The 26,129-nt window shown below is 44.5% G+C and overlaps 1 protein-coding gene across 1 annotated transcript in view; it reads right to left on the bottom strand.

Annotated features, from left to right (window-relative positions):
- Positions 1-26,129, bottom strand: part of LOC119964903 (astrotactin-1-like) — a 3,158,558-nt gene that overhangs the window by 1,986,858 nt on the left and 1,145,571 nt on the right. The window contains 1 exon segment of the mRNA XM_038795000.1: positions 17,273-17,422. Within this exon segment, the coding sequence (XP_038650928.1) occupies positions 17,273-17,422 (150 nt within the window).

Here is a 26,129-nt window from a genome sequence, read left to right as displayed (position 1 = left end):
AGTTCAGATTACATTCTATCAGTACGACATTCAGGAAAACTTGCCTGCTGCACGAAACACACAAAACCTTGGAGTTACTGATTTGTGCAATTTTATCATTGGCAATAATCCAATTGAAATAAATGGGCTACTGCTGGAATTAAAAATGAAGGTGATTGGAAAACTCTTTTTAATTTAAGATGATTATTTAGCTAGCATTTTTATTACACTCACTAGTGACATGCTCCCAAAAAGAATGATATTACATCTAAAGGAGAAGATGATGAAAGTATGTGATGAAATGAAGTTCGATGCTAAGATAATTTAGGAGGAGATGGCTCAGATATTCATTCTCCTCTTGCAGTTAAGTAAAACCACAAAATCAAATTGCTGCTTGGTAATTCTATACAAACTTGTCAGTCTAATTTGCTAACTGCTTACATTCTAGTGTTATGTTTGAGACCTTACAGACATCGGCTCTGATGCACAAAAGGTGGTGGTGGAGTATCGTGGAGTGGATGGCGACCCGAGGAAACTCTTACCATCTGATTTCGATAAGCAGTTATCTCAAGGTCTTTCCCAAACACCAATAGCATATTACAACTGGAAATGATTGAAAATAAATGAAGGCCAACACCAAATACCTGCTGTGAATCTAAAGGAGCAAAGAAATTATATACAACTGAACAACACTTAAGAATATATAAGCAATGTTAGGGAAGTCAGTTCTTTTTCTTTCCTGCTTCACAATGAAGTAGCGATCATAATTAAGCTGGATTAAAGTGCTGCGTAGGTTTCCAGAAAAATAGTAATTGTGAAAATGTGAATTTCAGCGTGACCCTAAATTGGTATCTGAGACCTTGTCAATTGTGATGGCGAATATTCCTCTGAGCCAGTAATGATGAGTGACAAGTAGTGGGATACTTTCAGACAATGAAACCTATTAAATGGAGTTGCTATCTGACCCAAAGGTCTGCAAAAGGATCACCTGTGCTCGGAGGTTAGAAAAGCTTGTGCTGTGCACTATGCAGTAGTTAAAGCTTCAATGCAACTGCCTGTTGGGAGGAGGTGGAATTCATACTGAGTCAACGAAATAATTATTGGTAGTAGACGCGAACTTTTTTTCCATTGTTCATGGGATGTGAGGATGCTAATTGACTTCGTGATCTGTATATTTCGAGCGGCCGCACAGAGCATCTGCGCTGTCATCCTCAATGATAGGTCTATCAGATCGTGGTGCATCAGGGGTGGCTCAGAAGTGCCCCATTGCATTCAGGGGAATGACCACGATGCCCATGGGTTTGACTGCATGCGGACTTCACAGGGCCTTTCATGGGGTTAGTGTTCTTTGTCATCATGGATGCCCACTCGAAGTGGCTTGATGTGTACAAGATGGCCGTGATGATGTCCAAGACCACAGCAGAAAAGCTCAGGTGCTCATTCAGTATCCAGGGGATCCTTAACATCCTGGTGATGGACAATGCGGCGCTCTTCTCCAGCGAGGAGTTTGCCACATTTGCGAAGTGGAATGACATCCAGCATATTAGAACCACCTCGTGTCATCCCTCATCTAACAGCTGAGCAGGAAGGGCAGTTCAGACTTTTAAAAGGGGTATAAAATAGCAAACCCTGAGCTCCATGGACTTGCGACAAGTGCGGTTCCTTTTTAACAACCACACAATGCCATACATGATGACACGGATAACCACTGCAGACCCGCTGATGTGCTGAAGGCTTAGAATCCAGTTGAGCCTCCCATTACCGAACCTCGACAGGAAAGTAGAGCTGCAGCAGGTGGCGTAGAAGTGGAACTTCAAGACAATTAGTCGCTGCTGGAAACGCAAGCAGCGTGTATTTTTCATAACTTTTGGAAAATTGGTAAGAGTTCAGGAATAGTTTGTAAACTTTGACAGTTTTAGAAAAACGGACTTCTGGCAGACTTCACTGCCTCGCATATCTTTCGCAAAGTTATTAGTAAAGCTATTTACACCTGTCAAAGCTGTGAGAAAGGAGAATCTGGACAGTCTAAACACAATGGGCTGGATTCTCTGATCCCCGATGCTGAAATTGCATTCGGCGATGGGGCAGAGAATCCCCAATGATGGCGAAATCGGTGGCGGCGCCGTTTTCGCGATGCTCCGCCTCCTCAGACCATTGCCTGAGGCTCGCCCGCGATGCTCCATCCCCAACCGGCCGTGTTCCCGACGGCTTGGGACATGTGTAGTTTCACTCGTCAGGAACTCAGCGTAGTGGCTGCGGACTCAATCCAGTGCCACCACAGTCGGGGGAGGGCCGATCCGCGGGCAGGGGGGCATAATTTGGGGCTGGGGTCACTGTGGGGGGGGGGGGGGGGGTGTGGTACGAGGCGCGCAAACCAACCGATGGGGGGGGAACTATTTTTGCGGGCCAGGTCCGCAGGCTGCGTCCGCCATGAAGCACGGCGCAGCTGCTGCAGGTCGCCGCCGTGGACATGTGTGGCCACGGACCCGGCAATACTCTGGGCCATATCGCCAGCTAGAGCTGGGAGCTCTAGGCTGCCTGGCTGCTAGCAGACTCTCTCTCCCACTCCCCTCCCCCCCGCAGAACAGGGAATCGGTGCCATTTTGCACCAGTTTACCTGCCGCAAAACACCATTGTTTTCACGCCGGTCTGGGGTCTTAGTCTCCCAAACAGAAAATCCAGCCCAATATCATTGAAGCAAGATTAAGGTATTAATGCATGTTCTGGGCTGAATTCGGGGCTTCATTCCTTTATGGGTGGCGATCCTGCTTCCAAGGACTGCTGGCCAACCAGAGAGCTTCACAATGCCATGGGGAGCAGTGGCCACTGCTGTTCAGCAGAAGCAAAGCAGAGAAGGTGCAGGAAACTGCGGCATTAAAGTGTGGCTTGCAGGGAACACCGCGTCAAACCGGCAGGCCCCATTTAAAGGAGACTGTGTGTTCTGGAAGGCATGGGAGGGTCCTTTTTAAAAATAGGAGCAGTCGTTGTCATCAGGGACAGGGGGGTTCTGCCATGAGCCACATATTTTCTTGGATAACCTGTGTACAGTCTATGAAGCTACCATCAGAGTTCACACCTACGCCCCAACATCAACTCTGAGTTTCTGGGTCAACCTTTGGTTCATAAAATCTTGATAATAAAGCAACAAACATATGATTATGTCAGCTGAGCCAAAAGTAAAGCTTTATACAAGATCTCAAATCAAATAGAAGTCCAAAGATGAAATAAGCTATCTGACACATATAAAAACTCATCTATGTGGAAAATTACAGTGGCTAACAACTTGCATTTATGTTGCACCTTTAATGAAGAACATTCAACTAAACGTCACACTCACAGAATAAATAGGAATTATAATGATGGCAGCAGAAATTCCTATGCGTGTTTGACACGGAGAGAAGAAAAATGTACCAATGAAGATTCAGATCCAACATTGAACTCTTAATGTGGGTTTAAACATTCAGTGGGAATTGAAATGTGATTGTGGCCATTCATAAGAGAACAAAATGAAATTGGTCCCAAAGGTGCAAACTGCGAAATGTTAAACTGATATCATGAGATATAATGCATGTTTGGTAGTGGAAGGAGAGTGGTGTGTAGGGATCCCGCCACCTTTGCACCTCCATCTTGATGGCGCCTACCTGCCCTTCAAGTTGAGCCCCTTAACTGGGCAATTAATGCCTACTTAAGGGCCTCATCCACCCTTGCTGGAAGTAACCCAGCAGTGAAATCCAGACATGTAGGCTCCGAGGCAGGAGAAGGGAAGAGACCCTCATTCAAATACTCAACGTCTAATCAAGGGAACTGGTATCGGGAAAGGGGCGGACCTTGCTGAGAGCCACATCCTGTCCTCATTGCCGACACCCAATCCCTGAAGACCACAAACTCACAATATCCCCTCCTGTCTCTTCAAATGGCCTGGGATCCTGGGCAGCACGGTAGCATGGTGGTTAGCATAAATGCTTCACAGCTCCAGGGTCCCAGGTTCGATTCCCGGCTGGGTCACTGTCTGTGCGGAGTCTGCACGTCCTCCCCGTGTGTGCGTGGGTTTCCTCTGGGTGCTCCGGTTTCCTCCCACAGTCCAAAGATGTGCGGGTTAGGTGGATTGGCCATGCTAAATTGCCCGTAGTATCCTAAAAAGTAAGGTTAAGGGGGGGTTGTTGGGTTACGGGTATAGGGTGGATACGTGGGTTTGAGTAGGGTGATCTTTGCTCGGCACAACATCGAGGGCCGAAGGGCCTGTTCTGTGCTGTACTGTTCTATGTTCTATGTTCTAATAATACAAGGCCGCGGGTAGGTGTCACAATGGCAGCTGCCACTGCCTTCCCAGTGGCGCTGCTGTTCAATAGAGCTGCTGGCTTCTGATTGGTGGGCAGCTCTCAGCAGGCAAGACATCCGTTCCCAGGGTCCTTGGCTCTGGGAAAGTCCCACCATTGGCCAGTTAGGTGCCTGAGTGGCACTTCATATGATAGGCCTTCCCTAAAATGGCACTGCGAGGCTTTCACCATCTCACTAACCAGTAGGCTTCCATCACCGTTGTTAAATACCACTCCATGATTTATTATGCATCTGGCTGCTGTATCAGAGATGCCAGTAAAATAGATAAATTATGGATAGACTTTCAGTTAATGGCAATCTTCCAATAACAAAGTGATCTCCAAGCACTTGCAGCAATATTCAAGAAGAAAATGGGCACTTATAATAATAGCGTAGATGAATATTAATTTAATTGGTGCACCAAAAACATTGGAGTGATGGCAATTACTTCTGATTGTAATGACTAACTCAATTAATTTAAAATTGAGAATGGAAGTCACTATTCCAACTCAGCCAATGTTACAGCTGAAAATGACCTTAGCCCTTGACATGAATGGATCTCTTATCATAAAAGAATTCTAATATCAGCTCCATCAAGTTCATGAGAGGAAAGATAATAGCCCAAAAATAGCTTTCAAAATAATGGTGAGACTAATCAAGCTCACTGTTCCTCAGGTACAAATGAGACAGCAACTTTATTTGCATTATTAAACGATAAAATCAAAAGTTGCTTTTGAAGATATGTCACTGCTCTGTTAGTTTAATCAAAACAGCATCTTCTGCCTTGAATCCTTTAAAGCATAGAGGGGTATGAAGTTTTTAACACTGCACTGCTAATATGTAATCATTTCCATTCAAAGTGCTTTTTAACGATGTGATGAGTATTGATTATCGCCAGAAAAACACTGAAAATGAACTATTTCAAGTATGGAGTTCTAGTCAATCAGATTTTAATTGTTGTTGGAGATATTGGGCTGAATTCTCCATTGCACGTCCACCCCACTACTGCTGCTTGAGATTTAGGCCACACCATTCACTGCCGATGGGATTCTGTAACCCCTGCCGCTTTGTCAACGGAATTTCTCATTGAAACCACCCCAGTCCATCTGGAATCCCAGAGGCAGGGGTGCCCTGCCGGCGGGGCCAGAGAATCACGCCACCAGCGAACGGCTGGAGAATCCCAACCATTAATATTTATTTTACTTTTCCTTTCTCTCTTTATATCTCTCTATCTTAATTTTTTTCAACATAAATTTAGAGTACCCAATTATTTTGTTTCCAATTAAGGGCAACTTAGCATGGCCAACCCACCTACCCTGCACATCTTTGGGTTGTGGGAGTGAGACCCACGCAGACACGGGGAGAATGTGCAAACTCCACAAGGACAGTGACCCGGGTCCTTGGCACCATGAAGCAACAGTGCTAACCACTGCACCACTGTGCCACCCCTTGTCTATCTTAACTTAAGCTTTCTTTCCTTCTCTTCATTTTTCCTTCTGTACCTGATTTGACATTGATTTCAATTACACGAATTTACACTTCCAGCAATTTGTCACACAAACTGCCACGGCACTTATTCATGCAAGGCTAAGTCTAATTAATGGCAGGCACCATTCATTGACTAGTTTCAGGAATAAATGGTTATTGAAATGCTTACCAGAATGATTGAAGAATATGTTTGCAACATGAGATCCCATGGAAAATCTGTACTTAAAAATGTCAACAGATTGAATTAGGTGAAACCAGTACCTATCAATTTGTAAAACTAGCCAAAATTCATTCATGGCTTTCCAAAGAAGCTGGAAGCTTAATAACAGACCTGAACACAAGGCTATGACTGTAAAAGCAGATACAGGTTGAGAATCCTTCATCTGTAAATCCAAAAATCAAACACATCCCAAACTTTTTTTGAACCTTATCAACCTTTCGCGCAGGAAGACTCTGACCCAAACTGACATGAGCATCACTGACCGCACTCGACCTTTAGTGCGGGGAGTCCCTGACCCGAGCCGGCATGAACGTCGCCTACCGTACTTGACATTTTGTGCGGGAAGTCTAACTGTTTGTCTGCATATCGACACTCTGAAACAGTGGTGGGCAACCTGCATCGTGGGGACCACATGCCACGCCATCAGGGTTTTGAGTGCAGCCCATGAGACATGTTATTGACTGTTGCCCACATGCACAGTTGCCACATTCCACTGGTTTCCATCCGTGTAGCTTTTATTCCTATCAGTATGAAATGATACGCAAGGTAAATGAAGTGAGGTGCGTGCTGATTGCTCACAAAATTGAATGCGAGGGCCATGCGCTCCCTCTGCTTCCAAAGTATAAATATTTATTTTGTTTTTACCATTTGAAGTTGATGATAGTTCTATTAATATTAATATATAAATGATTAAGCAGTTTCCATAGATTGTTATGAAATATTCGACATGTGCTAAATGTATTCAAAGGCCTTAGACTGCTATCTCATGGCGCCGAGGACCCGGGTTCAATCCCAGCCCCGGGTCACTGTCTGTGTGGAGTTTGCACATTCTCCACACAGAACTCAAAGATGTGCAGGGTAGGTGGATTGGCCACGCTAAATTGCCCCTTAATTGGAAAAATAAAAAATAAAAAATTCAAGGCTCTTAGTGAATATACCCGATTTCAATCTTGCAGTCCATTGAGATGAAGGTGGGCCACTCATGTGGCCCACTCACCAGCCTCGGTTGCCCAGCACTGCTCTTAACACTCTCCTACAAGCAGAATCGCAGATGACACCGCAGCTATCTTGTATTTATTATTGTGATACATCTAACTTTTCGAGCCATTTTATTTGCTTTTATTTATGATATCCAGCCTAGGGTTAGGGTATTATAATGCCGGTAGGCCTAGTTGTGTGCAGTATCCATCAACCAAAATAATCTGAAATCCGAAACGTGATTGGCCCCGAGGATTTTGGATAACGTATACTCGACCGGTAATTACATAACGTATGTTGGGACATGAGCTTGCAACATAACTTATCAGCATGCTAAATTGCCTTTAGTGTCCAAAATTGTCCTTAGTGTTGGGTGGGGTTGCTGGGTTATGGGGATAGGGTGGATGTATGGACCTTGGGTAGGGTGCTCTTTCCAAGAGCCGGTGCAGACTCGATAGGCCAAATGGCCTCCTTATGCACTGTAAATTCTATATAATCTATATATTCAGCATCAATTCCTGAAGGAAGATATAGATCTTATTTATTTCCTTGTCGACAGTGTCAACACAGTAGGAGCACCAACCGGTTTGATGTCAAAAATGGTGTGTGGCAGAGAAGGCCTGATTAACCCTAAACAGAGAAATAAAACCCCAAAAAACTGACTGGCTATTAAATCTCAACAATTGATATGAATTGGAATCCCGCAAACACCATTGTCTTCATATGCCAGGCAATTTAAAGTTTAGTTGTCAATTGAAACCCGTGGAACAACTTAAAGCAGAGATTCATCTGTTTTGTAACCCCAGGCAACGTACATCTCCAATTCTGTGCCAATCCTATATGCTGCATTCATTCAAACCTTCCACAGAAAATCCACACAACCCTCAACCGCTTAAGAATGGACCAGGGAAGATTTGCCCACTTGTTCCACAAGCCGGAACATGAGGAATGTCCAAGTCAGACTATTGCCCGAAAACTGAACTTCTGACCTGAGAAATCCATTCCTGGTGCAACCATTTTGACTGTGTCAGTTGAAGCTATTGAAAGGATTGTAAACTTTGTTGAACCATAACTGCTTCCTCAACCATATACAATGACAATAATTACCCGTAATCTCCCTTCAGCAGCAGCTTCAGAGCCAAGATGGCAGCCATCCAAGGTAGCAAAGCAGCGTTTTGTGAAACTCCCAGATTCATCAAGAGGCTTACTATCATGGAGGGTTCCACTGCATTGCTGTTTGGGGTGAGTATTCATTCCATATTGGAATTAATAGATTTCAAGCTTGGTGCAAAGTCTTAAGCCAACTTGGAAGCAGATCAAGTGACTTTCCTTCTTTTCATCTGTACATATTGAGCAGGACTTAATGGCAGAAGTGGAGCCTCCAACAGCAGGCTGGAAAATCTGAGGCAGTCCAGCGATAGTGAATTCTGAGAACAATGATGCAATTTAATTGGCATCGGACAATTACCATCCTGGTATTGGGGGCTGTTGTCACTTGAAGGTGGGGATTGGCTTCAAGAGCTGTTGGTCGACCAGTCTCAGTAGTGCCACTGACAGCAGTGTCCATTGCCAACACTGCAAACAGCCTCGATCACCAACATAGAGGAGGTCTGGAACGAAAGTTCGGGAGGAAGGCCCCAGAAAGGAGTGGAGGGGATTGCTGTTGAGAGCAAGGTTGAGGGGGCAATAACAGCAGGAATATTCACCTGTTGTTCATTGAAATTGTACCATTGGATCATTTTTTAAAATTAATTTACAGGATGTGGGCGTCACTGCTTGGGCTAGCATTTATTGCCCATCCCTAAATGCCCTTAAGAAGGTGGTGGTGAGCTGCCTTCTTGAACTGCCGTAGAGCCTGAAGTGTAGGTACACACACTGTGCTTTTAGGCAGGGAGTTCCAGGGATTTTACCCAGCAACAAGGAAAAGGACCGTGACATATTTTCAAGTTAGGGTGGTGAGTGACTTGAGGGCAACACCCAGATAGTGATGTTCCCAGATCTCTGCTGCCCTTGTCCTTCTAGATGACTGGTCGTGAGTTTAGAAGGTGCTAACTAAGGTATCTTGCTGGGTTCCATCTGTTTTATGGTACACACTGCTGACACTTTATGTCAGTGGTGGTAAGATTGAAAGTTTGGGGAAGGGGGAGCAATCAATCAGGTTGTTTTGTCCTGGATGGTGTTGAGCTTCTTGAGTGTTATTGGAGCTTCACTCATTCAGGCAAGTGGAGTGTCTTCCATCATACTCATGACTTGTGCTTTGTAGATGGCGGACAGGCTCTGGGGTGTCAAAAAGTGAATTACTTGCTGTAGGATTCCTAGCCTTTCATGTACTCTTGCACCCACAGTATTTAAATGGCTAGTCGAGTTCAGTTTCTGGTCAATAATAACCCTCAAGATATTGATACTGGGGGATTCAGTGATGATAATGCCATTGAATTTCAAGTGGCAATGGATAGATCCTCTCTTGTTTGAGGTGGTCATTACCTGGAACTGATAGTGCAGCAGTCCCTCAATATATATGGGAGTATCAGCTTTGATTTGTACAGAAGTCTTTGGAGTGGGACTTGAATCCCCAACCATCTGACTCAAAGGAGAGCCTGCTTCCTTTTAGAAAGACCTAATCTAACTCAATTCCTCATTCCAACTGTGATGAGAGGCATTGGAATAGCTCTCTTAGCTTAATAATAATTCAAAATAAAATGGATGAATTATTTTGCGCAGATAGATGTAAAGGGATATTATATAGTTGGGAATACGGAGACATGGCTCCAAGGTGACCAAGGATGAGAACTAAACATTGAGGGCTATCCAGTTTTTAGGAAGGACAGACAAAAAGGAAAAGGTGGTGGAGTTGCATCACTGATTAAAGAAGATATTAATAAAATATTGAGGAAAGATATTAGTATAGATCATGTGGATTCTGTCCAGGTCAAATTAAGAAACATCAAGGGGGAAAGAAACCATTAATCGGGATGGTGTACAGACCACCAAATTGTAGTGGTAATGTTGAGAATAGCATTAGACAGGAAATCAGAGATGTATGTGTTAAAGGAACATCAGTGATTATGGGTGACTTTAATCTGCATATAGATTGGGTGAGTCAAATTAGTCACAGTGCAATAGAGGAGGAATTTCTGGAGTGTCTACAGGATGGTTTTCTGGACCAATACATTGAGGAACCAACAAGGGAACAGGCCATCTTGGACTGGGTGTTGTGCAATGAGAAAGGATTAGTTGGCAATCCGGTTTGAGAGAACTTTTGGGGATGAGTGACAAAAATATGATAGAATTCTTTATCAAGGTGGATAATGAGTTGGTTGATTTTGAGACCAGGGTCCTGAATCTCAATAAAGATAACTAAGATGGCATGAGGCATGAGCTGGCAATGACAGACTGGGAAACATTACTGAAAGGAAGGACAGCGGGCAGGCAATGGCAGGCATTCAAGGAACGAATAGGTGAACTCCAAAAGTTGTTTATTCCTATTTGGCAGAAGAGTAGAAAGAGTAGTTTGTGGCCAAACTATGGCTTACAAAGGAAATTAGAGATAGTATTAGATTCAAAGAAGAGGCATAGAAATTAGCAAGGAAAAGCAATAGACCTGTGGATTGGGAACAGTTTAAAATTCAGCAAAGGTGGACCAAGGAATGGATTAAGGTGGAGAAAATACAATTTGAAAGTAAGTTAGCAGGGGACTTAAAAACTGAGTGTAAAATGTTGTGTAGGTATTAAAAGAGAAAAAGATTGATAAACTAATGTAGGCCCCTTATAGTCAGAAACGGGGGAAATTCATAACCGGGAAGAAAGAAATGGCTGAGGAACTAAATTCATATTTCGATTCTGCCTTCACAAAGGAAGACATGAATAATGTACTGGAGGTTCTGAGAAACACAAGTTTTAGTGAGGAGCTGAAGGAAATTAGTATTAGTAAAAAATTTGTTTGGGGAAATTAATGGGATTGAAGGCGACAAATCTCCAGAGCTTGATAATCTTCATCCCAGAGTACTCAAGGAAGTGCCCTAGAAATAGTAGATCCATTGATGGTCATTTTCCAAAATTACTTGGACTCTGGAATGTTTCCGACAGATTGGAAGGTAGCTAATATAACCCCGCTATTCAAAAGGGAGGTAGAGAGAAAGCACGGAGCTAGACCAGTGAGTCTAATGTCGGTAGTAGGGAAGTTGCGAGAGTCCATTATCAAGGATTTCAACGTATCATTTGGAAAGCAGTGGTGTAATCAGACAAAATCAGCATGGATTTACGAAAAGAAGATAATGCTTCACAAATCTACCAGAATTCTTTGAAGATGTAACTGGTAGTAGTTGACCAGGGAGAACCGGTGGATGTGGTTTGTTTAGACTTTCAGAAGGCTTTCAAGAAGGTCACATATAGCAGATCACTATGTAAAGTGCATGGGATTATGGGTAGTGTCTTAAGATGGATAGAAAGCTGGCTAGCAAACAGGAAGCAAAACGTTGGAATAAATGGGTCCTTTTCTGATTGGCAGGCTGTGACGAGTGGGGTGCCGTAGGGATCTGTGCTGGGACCCCAACTGTTTACATTATATATCAATGATTTAGACAATTGAACTAAGTTTATTATCTCCAAATTTGCAGATGGTACAAAGTTAGGTGGGAGGTTGAGCTGTGAGGAGGTGCAGAAATGCTTCAGTGGAATTTGGGCAGGCTGATGTATGGGCATATGCATGGCAGATGCAGTATAATGTGGATAAATGTGAGGTTATCCGTTTCAGTAGCAAAAATAGGAAGGCAGATTATTATTTGAATGGGTGTAATTTGACAGGTCAGCATGGTGGCACAGTGGTTAGAACTGCTGTCTCACAGTGCTGGGGTCCCGGGTTCGATTCCGACCTTGGGTGACTGTGTGAAGTTTGCACATTCTCCCCACGTCTGTGCGGGTTTCCTCCGGGTTCTCCGGTTTTCTCTCACAGTCCAAAGATGTGCAGGTTGATTGGATTGGTCACGCTAAACTGCCCCTTAGTGTCCAAAGGTTTGGTGGGGTTACGGGGGTTCCCGGAATAGGGCAGAGCATTGGGCCCAGGTAAAGTGCTCTTTTGGAGGGTCAGTGCAGATTCAATGGACTGAATTGTCTCCTTCTGCACTGTAGGGATTCTATGAGAGAAATGGACACTCAGCGAGACCTTCGTCTCCTCGTGCACCAATCGCTCAAAGTAAGCATGCAGGTACACCAGGCAGTAAAAAAGGCAAATGGTACGTTGGCCTTCATAATGAGGGGATTTGAGTATAGGAATAGAGATGTCTGACTGTAATTGTACAGGGCACTTTTAAGGCCACACCAGGAGTATTGTGTGATGTTTTGGTGTCCTTATCTGAGGAAGGATGTTCTTGCTATGGAGGAAGTGCAGCAAAGGTTTGCCAGGCTGATTCCTGGGATGGCCAGACTGTCATATGAGGAGAATAAGTCAGTTACGATTATATTCATTGGAGTTTAGAAGAGTGAGAGGGGATCTCATAGAAACGTACAAAATTCTGACAGCATTAGCTAGCGTAGATTCAGAAAGAATATTCCCGATGGTATGAGAGTCCAGAACTAGGGGTCATAGCTTGAGGATAAGGGTAAACCTTTTAGGACTTTAAGAAGTCTTACAACACTAGGTTAAAGTCCAACAGGTTTGTTTCGAATCACTAGCTTTCAGAGCACAGCTCCTTCCACAGGTGAATTCAGTAAAGAAGGCAAATGGTGAATTCACCCGAGGAAGGAGCCATGCTCTGAAAGCTAGTGATTCGAAACAAACCTGTTGGACTTTAACCTGGTGTTGTAAGACTTTTTACTGTGCTCAGCCCAGTCCAACGCCGGCATCTCCACATCACTTTTAGGACTGAGGTGAGGAAAAAATTTCTTCACGCAGAGTGGCCAATCTGTGGAATTCACTACCACAGAAAGTAATTGAGGCCAAAACGGTGTGCATTTTCAAGCAACATTTAGATATGGCTCTTGGGGCTAAAGGGGTCAATGGCTATGGGGGGAAGGCGGGATCAGGATATTGAATTTGATGATCAGCCATGATTACAGTGAATGGCAGAGCAGGCTCAAAGGGTCGAATGGCCTCCTCCTGCTCCTATATTCTATGTTTTTATGTAACATATTATAACATTGCATCTATGGCATTGGTGAGCAATGCTTTTCCACTAAGTTTGTTGGCAAATTCCTCCCAGTGTCTCTTAATCAGCAACTTGGATGACTTCTAGCCATGGCGACTAGGGGCTTTTTAGAGTAACTTCATTGCAGTGTTAATGTAAGCCGACTTGTGACAGTAAAGATTCTTAATCAGACTCTGGAGCATAAGGATTGCCCCTGCTCCCCTCCACTATCTGCACCAAATGCCTCCAATGCAGCAGCAGTGTATGATGGAATCTATCCTCTCCCAACTAGAGCCATTTCACTGATAGCACACAGCACTTCTTGCAACTAAAATCCACCTCCCATTTAAGAGTGATGGTCCCTTTAACGAGCATTGATTCCTCCCAATATCAGATGCACAACCAATGAATAGCATGGGAAGTGCTGGATGCATGCACACATCAATGGGATGAGTGCAGGTTCGGTCGCGATTCTCCGCAAATGCGGCGAGTCGTAAAGGCTGCCGTGAAACTGGCCGTGTTTCACGGCAGCCTCCGTGCCCCCTCCCAGGACCCGATTCTCCCCCCCCCCGGGCGGGGCTAGCAGCAGGGCCCCGTGAAGCACGGCACCGTGGGCTTAGCGACCGTCGCTATGTCCGCGCACCAAGCGTCACGCCGGCTGACGCGCACGATGATGTCAGCCGCGCATGCGCGGGTTGGATGGCTCCAACCCGCGCATGCGCGGATGACGTCATCACGCAGACGTGTCAAACCCACGCATGCGTGGGCCGTCATGCCCCTCAGCCGCCCCGCAGATTGATCCTGCGGGGCGGTGGAAGAACAAATAGTGCGCGGGTATCGGACCCGCTGCCCGCGATCGGTGCCATGTTTGTCTGGGACGGCACTTTGCGGCCGTTTTCACGAACGGTGAGAGCAGGTGTGATCGCGTTCGTGAAAATGGCCGTAAAGGCCTGTGAACTCGGCCCATCAGCCTGGAGGAGAATCGCTGTTCGCCGTAAAAAAAACGTCGATGTCGGGAAGGCCCTCCCGCTATTCTCCGACCCGTCGTTGGCAGCGGAGAATCGCGTCCTATATTTGTCTATGTTCTGATCAACTAGTGAAAGTGAGCTCTACTTCAGTTGCCATACCACCAACCCCCTCCCAATCACCCCACAACTTCCATTACTTAATTTTAGGTTTTGGTGTTGGATTCAGATTAGATTTCTGCTGTGAACTAATGCTGATTAGGAATGAAATAATACCATGAAAATGCATTTCAGGGGGTTTGCTTCCAGCCAAGTTGGCTTTTTGAGAATGGGAAGGAACTGTGTTAAAGAAAAACTTTACATTGCATTATATTACATTGAACAAACGTGGAAAGAAATAAGCTGGATTCTGGCTTGAACTAATAACTAATCGTATGGGGTTTACCAGGGTTATTTTGCACTTAGTTGTGTGACTTTGGCATTTCAAAGATGCTTACCTAAAAGAAAACACTAAATGTCTTCAGGAGGTTTCTCACTTTACCATCGTCCTTTTAAAACACAGTTGGATCACACAGCAGCAGTGGAATGTTGTGCTGTGCACAGAAGCAATTTCCAATAAAAGGAATTATTATTAAGTGCAAGTTGCTTTTATCTAAAAATCTATCATGCTCTTAAAAGATGTCGATTGCATTTGATGTGTAAGGCAGTGATTTTTTAAAATCATATCTATATCGTGAAAGGCCACCCAGGTAAGAAATCTTGAAACTCTGTTGACTGAATAGTTATTCTTTAGTAACATGTGCAAAATTTGGATTTCTTGGACATCCAAAAATCAAACTAAATCTGGGGCTGGATTTTCTGGCTCCTCCACCATGCTGTTCACTGTCAGCAGGATTCTCTCTTCCTGCCGCTTGTCAATGGGATTTCCAAGTGAAGCCATACAACGCTGCTGGGAAACCTGCGGGCGTGGTTGCTGTGCCAGCGGGAGAAGAGAATCCCGATGGCTGGAGAATTCCGGCCCTAATTGTAACAAAACTTCTGCAATTAAAAGATAGCTTTGATTGCACAATTATGTTCAGATATTTGCTCGGTAAACTTTCACTGTTGGCATTTATAAAATTATTTCATAAGGTCTGAGCATCACTGGGAGGTTGCAGCACTTGTTGCCTTTCCCTAATTTTCCTCCAGAAGATGGTGATGAGTCACCTCCCTGAACCATTATAGTGGGTCTTCCCAGCTTTTACCATTAGTTCATTGGATTTCACAGGAATGACAGCATACTGCATTCAGACATCAATGTAATTCAATTGACATAAAATGAATAAAAACTGTGGAAGAAATGGCCTCCTTCTGCTTCTATTTTCCATGCATACTCAGTTAGGGAAAAGAGCTAAAATAAAAGGGGAGATGTAACTCAAACTTTTTAAACTGAGAGAAGTTACGAATTGATTTTGAGAAGAACTTTGCGCCAAAGAAGTAAAAATTAAATAGCGTGCATATTTAAGGAAGCTATAAGCTAAAGTTAGCGGAAAGAGTAACTTATTGAAATTAAATGAAATGCAAATCGCTTATTGTCACAAGTAGGTTTCAAATGAAGTTACTGTGAAAAGCCCCGAGTCGCCACATTCTGGCGCCTGTTCGGGGAGGCTGGTATGGGAATTGAACCCACGCTGCTGGCCTGCATTGGTCTGCTTTAAAAGCCAGCTATTAGCCCTGTGCTAAACCAGCCCCTATTTTTGCCTGGATTAATTGACATCTAGAGCTGAATTAAATGTGGGTAATGGGGTCTCGCCCACTGTTGGGGAATTGGTGGGAGACATGTGTTCCGTGTGGGAAGGTATGATGAAATTAAGATCTTGTCAGGCACTTGACTGGACAGCATTTGGCTTTCCCTGAGATTTCCATGATCTGCCCGGGCAGAGGTCCTGCCTGCCATGAGCTGCCAGTCAATCCAAACAGTGGCTGCTGTCAGCGATGTTCCAAGTACTTCACCAGGGGCTATCACTGGATCCCTGGTTACAGATAAGTGAGGGCTAGGGATCACTGGAGGTGCAGAGGGATAGAAGGCAAGGACATTGGGGTGACTTTCAGTGCCCCTACTTAACGGGTTCCCTCGATTGTGCACAAAGTGTCTGACAATGAAGACAACCCCCGCCCCTCCCCTACCCCTATCCCTGACAGTCTGCTGTCAAACCCAACACTGTTTGCTGGACAACCTTTGGAAGGCACAGGGCAGTTGCACGACTCTCAATAAATCCCGAAGCCATCACTGAATTCCAGTGTGTTCAGTGATAATTGGTGTCAATTGGCCCGTTTACGAGAATGGTTCCATGGACAAGGGACTTGAGTTAGGTGAGAAGTTGGCTTTCCGAAGATTTGATACAGTTTTCCAAAGCCTGATGAGTCCAGACAGATAAGATAGAGACAAACAGTTTCCATAGGTGAATACGTCAAGAACCAGAGGACTCCGATTTAAAGCGAAAGAATCCAAAGCCACACGAGCAAATACATATTTATGCAGCGATTTGGAAGACACTGCCTGAACAAGTGGGGGAAACACGTTCAACTATGGCTTTCAAAAGGGAATTGGATAAGCACCTGAAGGAAAAAATGAATGGAGGACTCTCGGAAAAGAGTAGGGGAATGGATCCACTGGCTAAATTGTTCTTGTCAAGTGACTACACATGCTCGATGGGCCAAATAGCCTCCTTCTGTGATGTCACCATTTTATGATCCCACAAAGCCTTTAGTTACACATTTCTAAAGTGCCCTCTCAGTTATCTTTCCATGCCAATGGGAAGACCCATTCAGATTGTCTCGAGTATAATGATATGAGCATTTAAAATTGACTTGAATCAATTTCTGAATCAGCAGAGTATGATGACCTAATTATGACTTTTGCAAAATTCACAAATGGAATTGAATTAACAGAGTGGAGTTGGAGATGCACTTGAAGGTATAGCTAATCAAAACTAAGAATGCTTGATTCCTGCAAAATTGATTTTAAAAATTGCAAGTTCTGTTAAGGCTGGGCCAGAGCTTTTTAATTTAACTAGAAGTGTGCTCAACTGCGTCATAAAGTAAAACATGCATGTGATTTGAAGGCAGCTTTCCCTATTCCACATGTTCTTTATTTTCAGAAAAAAGTGGGATTACTTTTATAATCCTGGAGAAAACAATGGTGAGTACAGAGAACAACTGACCTCTGGATTTACTTGTAAAACGCTTCCTCTGTCCACCGGAGGCACTGCGTGGGAGCAGAGCTGTGTGCTGGTGGTTGATGTCCACGGGGCTGGTAGCTAATAAGTTCTCTTTGTACTTATTCATGAGCGACAGCTTGGTGGTATCACTTCCTGTTGGAATAAATGAAGACAGTAAACACAAAAACCTTTGTTTACAATTTTAATCTTCTTCCCCCATCTGTCATCGATACCTCACTGTTATTTCTGTATTTTCTAATCGCAATCTCAGGCAAGTTATAGGATGCAAAACATACTTCTTCTATCTATGTCCACTGGAACCTACAATGCTATGCTATTGATGATGCTGTCATATCCCAGAATCCTACCTTAGGGAATGGACTTTCCCTGTTCTAGGCCTACCGATTATAGAAACTGGAAGTTCCCGCTGCCTGAAGTACCTAGACCTTCATGTGGTCCCTGTCCCATCCGTGGCGATCTTGAGGCAGACGTGGCTGAAAAATCCAGCCCTATTTGTAGATTCAAAACTTAAACACGTGAGGTGCAAGAAGCTGAATTCTGGTGACAAAATTGGTGAATATCATGGAGTCTCGCAATAGCACCTAAAAGACTTAAAAGCATTCAAGGGAGTGTAGTAATCTCCACTGTTGTATATATATCGCATATGAAGTGTATTACGGTAAGGCTCCCGTACTACAGGTACGGGTGTAGATCCCTGCCTGCTGGCTCTACCCAGTAGGCGGAGTATAAATGTGTGGGCTCTCCAAGCTGCAGCCATTTCGGCAGCAGCTGCGGGAGGCTACACACCTCTGCTTAATAAAGCCTCGATTACACTCTACTCTCATGTCGTAATTGATAGTGCATCTATCTCAGGGAGATAGTGCCCTATTATGTATTCTCATGTATTTTCTTGAATTCTGTTCAATTCCCTTTTCTTCCCATATACTGAATGATCTGTTGAGCTGCTTGCAGAAAAATACTTTTCACTGTACCTCGGTACACGTGACAATAAACAAATCCAATCCAATCCAATCAGGGAGGAAAACGGGCAATTCATTGATGTAGCTGACAGATAATTTTAAGTTTTAAAATAATCTTTATTGTCACAAGTAGGCTTACATTAACACCGCAATGAAAACACTGCATTACTGTGAAAAGTCCCGAGTCGCCAGATTCCGGCGTCTGTTGGGGTACACGGAGGGAAAATTCAGAATGTCCAAATTCTGTAACAGAACTTCTTTTGGGATTTGTGAGAGGAAACTGGAGCACCCGGAGGAAACCCACGCAGACACGGGGAGAATGTGCAGACTCCGGACAGACAGTGACTCAAGCCGGGAATCGAACCTGGGACCCTGGCGCATAAGCAACAGTGCTAACCACTATGCTACCATACTGCCGAAGACGGTATGAGATCAGGGTTCAGGATTTTTTTAAACCAAATTTATAACAGAGAAGCAACTGGGTAGTATTTTGAACAGTGTAGTATACACCATACCCTTAAACTATAGAGCGAACTAGATGTGTACTCTATCCTAAGTAATATGTGAGCACTTAGCGACATTTAATAACAAAATCCTGCAACATTAATAAAGTTCATCGGAACCACTGGCTTTAAGTATAGCCAAATGGCTAAAGACTCTTTCCAATGGGAAAATATAGTTCGGACCATTATTCCTATTTCCCAGTTTTGTCTATTGTTCCACTTGAAGGTATACAAGATCAATTGAGACCAGTATTCCTATTTCCCAGTTTCTACTGGTGTTCCATTTGAAGCTGGACAGGACCAATTCAGGGCAGTATTCTCAATTATCTGTTTTTACAGTTCCTTTCCTTCTGGGTTAAGTCTCTTCTCTCAGTTGAAAAATCAACTGGTGAAGTGCTTTCTCTTTTGGGAACTCTGTTCAAGTTCAATTGTCCTGTTTGGTAGGCGAGAGTTAACCTGGATGCTGCAATGAATCAGGAGTCTTTCTCTATTCTTCCTTTCTGGAATGTGAACAATCCCAGTTGAATGGAAGAGAAAGATTTTTGTCTGTGTCTTTCCCTTTTATTGTGCTGGGTTTTGCTCAGGGGCCACAGGTCCTGATTGTGGGTTCTGCTACTGCTTGAGTATCAAGCTGTTAGATTTCTGATGGCCAGTTGAGAAAGGAAGATTCCAAAGCCAGTCTTTACTCATTCACAGATGAAACTTTACAGATATATATCTCCTGACTCCACACAGGCCTTGTGCCAGTGGAGCCTTTTGAGTACACAAGGCTGCATACTTAGCCCCCTACTATACTCCCTTTACACGCACGACTGTGTTGCAAAATTTGGCTCCAATTCCATCTACAGGTTTGCTGATGGCACGACTGTAATGGGTCAGATCTGGAACAACGATGAGTCAGAGTACAGCAGGGAGATAGAGAACCTAGTGGAATGGTGTAATGACAACAATCTCTCCCTCAATGTCAGCAAAACTAAAGAGCTGGTCATTGACTTGAGAAAGCAAAGTATTGTACACACCCATCTGCATCGATGGTGCCGAGGTGGAGATGGTTAACGGCTTCAGATTCCTAGGTGTGCACATTACCAACAATCTGTCCTGGCCCCACCCACGTCGATGCTACAACCAGGAAAGCACACCGGCGCCTATACTTTCTCAGGAAACTAAGGAAATTCAGCATGTCCACATTGACTCTTATCAACTTTTACACATGCACCACAGAAAGTATCCTATCTGGCTGCATCACAGCCTGGCATGGCATCTGCTCGATCCAAGACCGTAGGAAACTACAGACAGTCATGAATACTGCCCAGTTATTCACAGAAACACACCTTCCATCCATTAACTCTGTCTACACTTCCTCCTGCCTTGGGAAAGCGGGCAGCATAATCAAATTCCCCTCCGATTCGGCTTATTCGTACTTCCAACGTCTTCCATCGGGCAGGAGATACAAAAGTCTGAGAACACTCACTAACAGATTCAAAAACAGTTTCTTCCCCACTGTTACCAGACTCCTAAATGACCCTCTTATGGACTGATCTGATCTCTTCACACATCTTCTCTACTGAGTAATACTACACCCTATCTATTCCACCAGATGTCTGTGTCTATGCATTTACGTTGTGTATTTTATGTTTGCCCAATGTATTTTTTTTCGTGTATGGAATGATCTGTCTGAACTGTATGCAGAACAATACGTTTCACTATACCTTGGTACACATAGCAATACACAATTCTGATCCAATCTAGAATTAAATGAACAGCCACTTAAAGGAACACTGTAACAAAACAAAGCTGTATCAGAATCATGTTAAAATAAAATAATATTTTGTAGGGAAATCACAATCTCTAGCCCCTGTGGTGCCCAACAGTCAGGAAGAAATCAAGCATACCAGTAGACATTGCATACTCTCTCACTAAGGAGACATGGGCATGGATGTAACAACGGAAGAGGAAAAGACAATCGGGTCTAATGACCCCCTTCATGGCTTGCTGCCTCGAGCTATTAATAGCCGCCTTGCCCAGATCCAGGAACAGACTGTAAAGGAAGTCCTCCAACCTGCTTCAAACCTTTCCCCATCACTTCACTGTTCTTGAATCATACTTTGAGGCATGAATAATGGCAATGGAGTTAAAAATCAAAGAAGTTCCTGAGTAGTTTGGATTGTAAACAATTGGTGGAATTTAAATCCTCCACCTCCCAGCCCACCAGAGCTGGAAGCTTTTAATCCATCGGGAAGGTACGGGCTGGACAGGCCATCACCTTCCCAAATTCTCCCAGTAAGGTCAAGGACAGAGAGATTGACGTTGTCCTTCCAGACGTAGACCAATTGATGCCCTTAAGTGGTCAATTAAGTACCGCCTGACAGTCTAATCCAATTTCTGGTATGGGGGGAGGAGAAGGGATCAATGTCACATTGGCAGGCCATCAGATATCCTTCAGCTGCCTATCTGCTGGCAGGTGCCTCCTAATCAGACAACATCTGCCCTACGGAGAGCCCAGCCAGTGGCAAGGACCGCTCCTAGTGAAAGATGCACCCATTCCCCCCACACCATCCCCACCACATCAACCACTTCTCCACCTCTCCACTTCACCAAGGTCTACCTCATTGATTCCTGCAGCAGGAAGACCTCACTGACCATTCTTCTGGGCCTCCAGTGCAGCTCCCCTTGGTCCTAGGCCTGCATCTGTGACCACAACTCCCAGTAGCACTACTTGGAATAAAGAGCTACTGGCCCACTGATTAACTGGGATTTAATGGAGACACATCGGAGAAATGGCCACGGCAGCATTGCCGCCTGTTTCCAGCTCGCTGATGGAGACCATCGCAATGGCCATTAAATTCAGTTCAATGTTCGCACTGGAATGTTTGGGGATATTCAATTTTGAAATAATCCCTAACCTTTCTACAGCTTTATGGATTGGCAAAGGAAAAGGTCTTCCATGATTCCAACGGCACATCACTAAGCCACTCACGTCTAGCTTCACCTCCAAAGAGTGGGCTGTGTTTAGATTCAGCGAAAGAGAAAATGCTGGAAAGTCTCAGCAGGTCTGACAGCTGTTAAAAAGCTAACGTTTTGAGTCCGATGACTCTTTGTCAAAGCTAACAGACAGAAAAAGTAGGAAATATTTATACTTATGTTAATATAAAGTGGGAAATATATTTATACAAAAAAAACTTTTTTTTTTTGCCAAGAAAACAAACATGAGGAACGTTCCAGTCACTCTAAAGAAGAGGCATCTTTCTGTAAGCAATTGTACACCATCACAATTATTTTTGAGCTCAAAGTTCAACTTTGCCTCTAATACATTACTGAAGCTCATTTGAGCTTTTGTTTTAGATATCAGAGTGAAAGACAAAAACTGCAATCGGTCTTTCTAGTCGTGGACCTGCCACCTGTTCCCATCAGATTCAGTTGCTATGCATTGAGCAAGATGAGCTCGGAAAATGTTAATGTGAATAAGTTCGCTCCATTTATTTTCTTCCCTTCTGTTGTCGTTACTTAAGGGAATGTCAGGGTTATCATCAGACTACAGAGAGCAAAAACAAAACAGTGAATTAACATTGACTCGCTAAATTGTCCATCAGTGCAAGCTGACTTCAATCAGACAAAGAGTAGACAACAGATCAATACACCTAATCCCTGAGATTCCATTCACAGTTACCTACAGAAAAATCAAAAATATCTTTGATGGCCAATAAAAATAAAGGAAACAAGAGCTTCAAAACAGGTGAAAGGAAATGAAACAAGTCATATTCATCAGAAAACATAACCAAAAGTAGCCTTCAAGAAAAAGAGCTATATTCTCACACCCTTTTAGTTCCATGTACAGATTAATCAGGCAAACTTATAAATGGGCACGCAGCATTTTTATTTAAAAGAGGTGGGGGGTTATTTAAATGTGCAAAACGAAGTCTCGTGATGGTGATAAAACCCTGATACTCATTTTTAAACACAAATGGGTGAAGAGAAGCCACGCATGCTTCGGCCCATTTGTACCAGGCATTGATTGGCCTTCAATGGACCACTGGAAGTCATCTGAAAATGGCCGGCAAAATTTCTGGTTGGGATTTTTGTGGGGGCCAGAAGAGTTCTCCTTTGAAACTGGAGGAAGAGAGCTGCTACCGGCCCGCTTTGCCGCATGTTCTCCCAATCCCTGCAAACCCCCCCCCCCCCAGTGAGACCAATCGTCTGGTGAATTTTCAGTCTTCTAGAACTACAGAATGATACAGCACAATACAGCACCCATTTGGGGCATTAAACTCCTCGGTTGAATCTGAGTGAAATCCAAACAACTATTTGGGCCTCCAAACATTGGCTTTGGGTGGGCACCATTTTAGGCTGGAGTTAAACATTTTTAGACTCTGTAATGTCTCAAAGTTTATTCACAACCATTTCTGGTACAAGGATTTGAAGTTACAGTGGATTAAATGGCTCATCGGTTTCATTTCAACACCTGGATATTTTCCAGGTGAATGTATTTGAGGCGATGAGAATGTCTTAAAGGTGACAGTTGATTCTCAATAGTAATAACCTAATGACATCAGTGGGAAATAAAGATAACAATTCTTAGTGTAATTGTGAGTGATTTTCTTGATACCGGTGATGGGCAGAATTTCTACAAAATCATTCAAGCAGCAGGGTAGCTGATGCCTAATTCTGGCATACCTGATATGACATGAGGTCAAAGGTTAAGTTATGCCTGCAAGTAAGAGTGTTATGGCTTGTTAAAATAACAAATGAAGAGCTCCAGGGTCACATCAGAATCAAAACAAAATCAGTTCATTTAAACTACCCTTGAGTTACCCCTATCCCTCTGGATGCAAAATGGATTAAATTGTATAAATGCATTTTTAAAAGGTTAAAAAATCTAACACCTTTATTGGTGCAATTGGCAAAAAGCATGATTAATCAGTGACTCGAGTGATCCGTAAATGTAGGAAACATTTGTTTTTACACATTGCAATTAATACCCTTGGGCACATCCCAAACCATATTACAATCAATGAATTATTAGTGAAGTACTGCCACTGCCATTATATAGGCAACACAGCAACCATTTTACTGCACAACATCCAGCAAACAGCAAATTATACAAATAATCAATTCATCTGCGTTGGTTGACAGTTAAATGTTGTTCAGAACTCCTTTATTCTTCTTCACATAGTTCCTGAGGAACTTTTATGCCCACCTGACTAGGCAGATGGGTCCTCTGTTGAACCACTCATCCAACACATTCCTCGAGTACTCCACTACTATTGCACTTTCGTGCATGCCTACACCACAATTGAGAATTTCCAGGCGGGCATCGTCGCGGGCGATTTGTCCACACTCCAAATTTTCCCATTCCGTTCAGGATGATGCCTGCCGCTGGCAGGACTGGAGAATCCCACCCCACATGTGCAAGTGCTTGGTTGGAACCTTCGGGCCCCACTCATCCCGCCCTGCAACGGGTTTTCTGGCGGCGGAGGTGGTGGAAGCAGCTTGCTTCTCTTCTCTTCAACCTGAAGTCAATGGCCATTTGTGTTGCTCACCGGCCACACTACCAGGGAACCCGCTGCAGGGGTCACCTTTGGCAGGACTGGAAAATCCCGCCGGCGGAAAGGGCTAGAGTATATTGCAAATCTATGAACCCAGATTCAGAAATTAGTGCAGAAAGTATCATCTCCATTGCTGTGTGCTGGAAAAGTTGATCTAGTACTTTCAGTTGATGGGCGCGATCTAACAGCTTCATCGTGCCTGACTCGGGGGGGTGACGAGGCCGTTAAATCACACGAGAGGCCTCTCGCGAGACTTACACGTTTGTTACACCGCGCAAGATCTAACGAGATCTCACTAGGTGTTGCAATCTGGATCCCGGCCTCAATGGGCAGAATCCAGATTTTTATATTTAAGTGTGCAGTTAAGATCACTTAAATATGCTCACACCGGAGTTACCCAAGGTGTGGGGCATAATGGCTTGCATCGGAGACCCCGAGCAGGCGCCATTTAGCACAGGTTTCCACAAAAATGGACCAGGCACACCAGCACTTGGTGGAGGTGAGTCTCCCAGGTGATCGGGTGCCTCTGGGTGGTAGGGTTCTGAGCAAAGTGGTACCCTGGCACTCCAATTGCCACCCTGGCAGTGTAGCAGTGCCAGCCTGACACCCTGTCAGTGTTTCACGGCCACCCAGGTGGGCCAGCCAGGCTGGTAGGAGCACTGCAACGCTGGCAATGCCAAGGTCACTGGTGGCATTTGCCCATGCCGGGGACTGGGACTGGGGGTGTCCTGCCCTTATGAGGTGGGGTGCGGGGGGCTCTCGGACCTCCTAATTATTAAGTTCGGGTATTGGGGATGTCCAGAGGCTGCGGTGGGGGTTCACAGATTGGGGCGCCATTTAAAAATGTAATCTTTGTAATGCATTCATGGGACCTGGGTGTCGCTGGCTAGTTCAGCATTTAATGTCCATCCCTAATTGAGAAGATGGTGATGAACTGCCTTCTTGAACCCCTACAGCTAATGTGGTGTAGGTACACCCACAGTTCTGTTAGGGAGGGTGTTCCAGGGTTTTAACCTTGCATACTTGAAATTTACAGAGTGCGCTCGGAGAGGCAAACAGAGACACACAAACAGAAAGAAAATAAAAATATGTACATCGTCAATCAAGGAACTGCATGACTATTTACATATTGTCGCCCACCCACCCCCTCCGTGGCTAAGAAACCTATCTGGCTATTCCACCCTAATCGGGCTCCCAATGTTTGCCCTGGCCTGTATCACCCAGCATGCTGGTGTTATCCCTGTTTCTGCCTCTTGTCCTCTTGCCCATCCTCCATAGCTATAGAACATAGAACATAGAACAGTACAGCACAGAACAGGCCCTTCGGCCCTCAATGTTGTGCCGAGCCGTGATCACCCTACTCAAACCCACGTATCCACCCCATACCCGCAACCCAACAACCCCCCCCCCCTTAAAAAAACGGCGGCAGCGATTCGTGTCGGGATTTCGGCGGGGGGGGGGGGGAGAATAGCGGGAGGGCGTCAAAAAAGTCGGGAAGGCCCTCCCGCTATTCTCCCACCCGTCGTGGGGGGCGGAGAATTTCGCCCTAGCTTTCTTTCTCTTCCTACAGGTGCTGCCAGACCTGCTGAGATTTTCCAGCATTTTCTCTTTTGGTTTCTGATTCCAGCATCTGCCGTAATTTGCTTTTATGGAGGAGTACTAATTCATCAGCTCACGGTGTCATGGTATGTGGAAATCAGCAGGAGGTTTCCTTGTCTACGTTTGACTTGGGTGGGGAGGTGGGGGGGGGGGCATCTTTGTGGGGTCCAGAGTTGATGTTGAGGGCTTCCAGGGCAACTCCCTCCCGACTATATACCATTGTGCGCCACATCTG

Source organism: Scyliorhinus canicula, chromosome 4 (assembly GCF_902713615.1).
Source record: "Scyliorhinus canicula chromosome 4, sScyCan1.1, whole genome shotgun sequence".
Lineage (NCBI taxonomy): Eukaryota > Metazoa > Chordata > Chondrichthyes > Carcharhiniformes > Scyliorhinidae > Scyliorhinus > Scyliorhinus canicula.
Note: the sequence above shows the minus strand (reverse complement) of the source record. Positions and strands in the feature narration are given on the sequence as shown.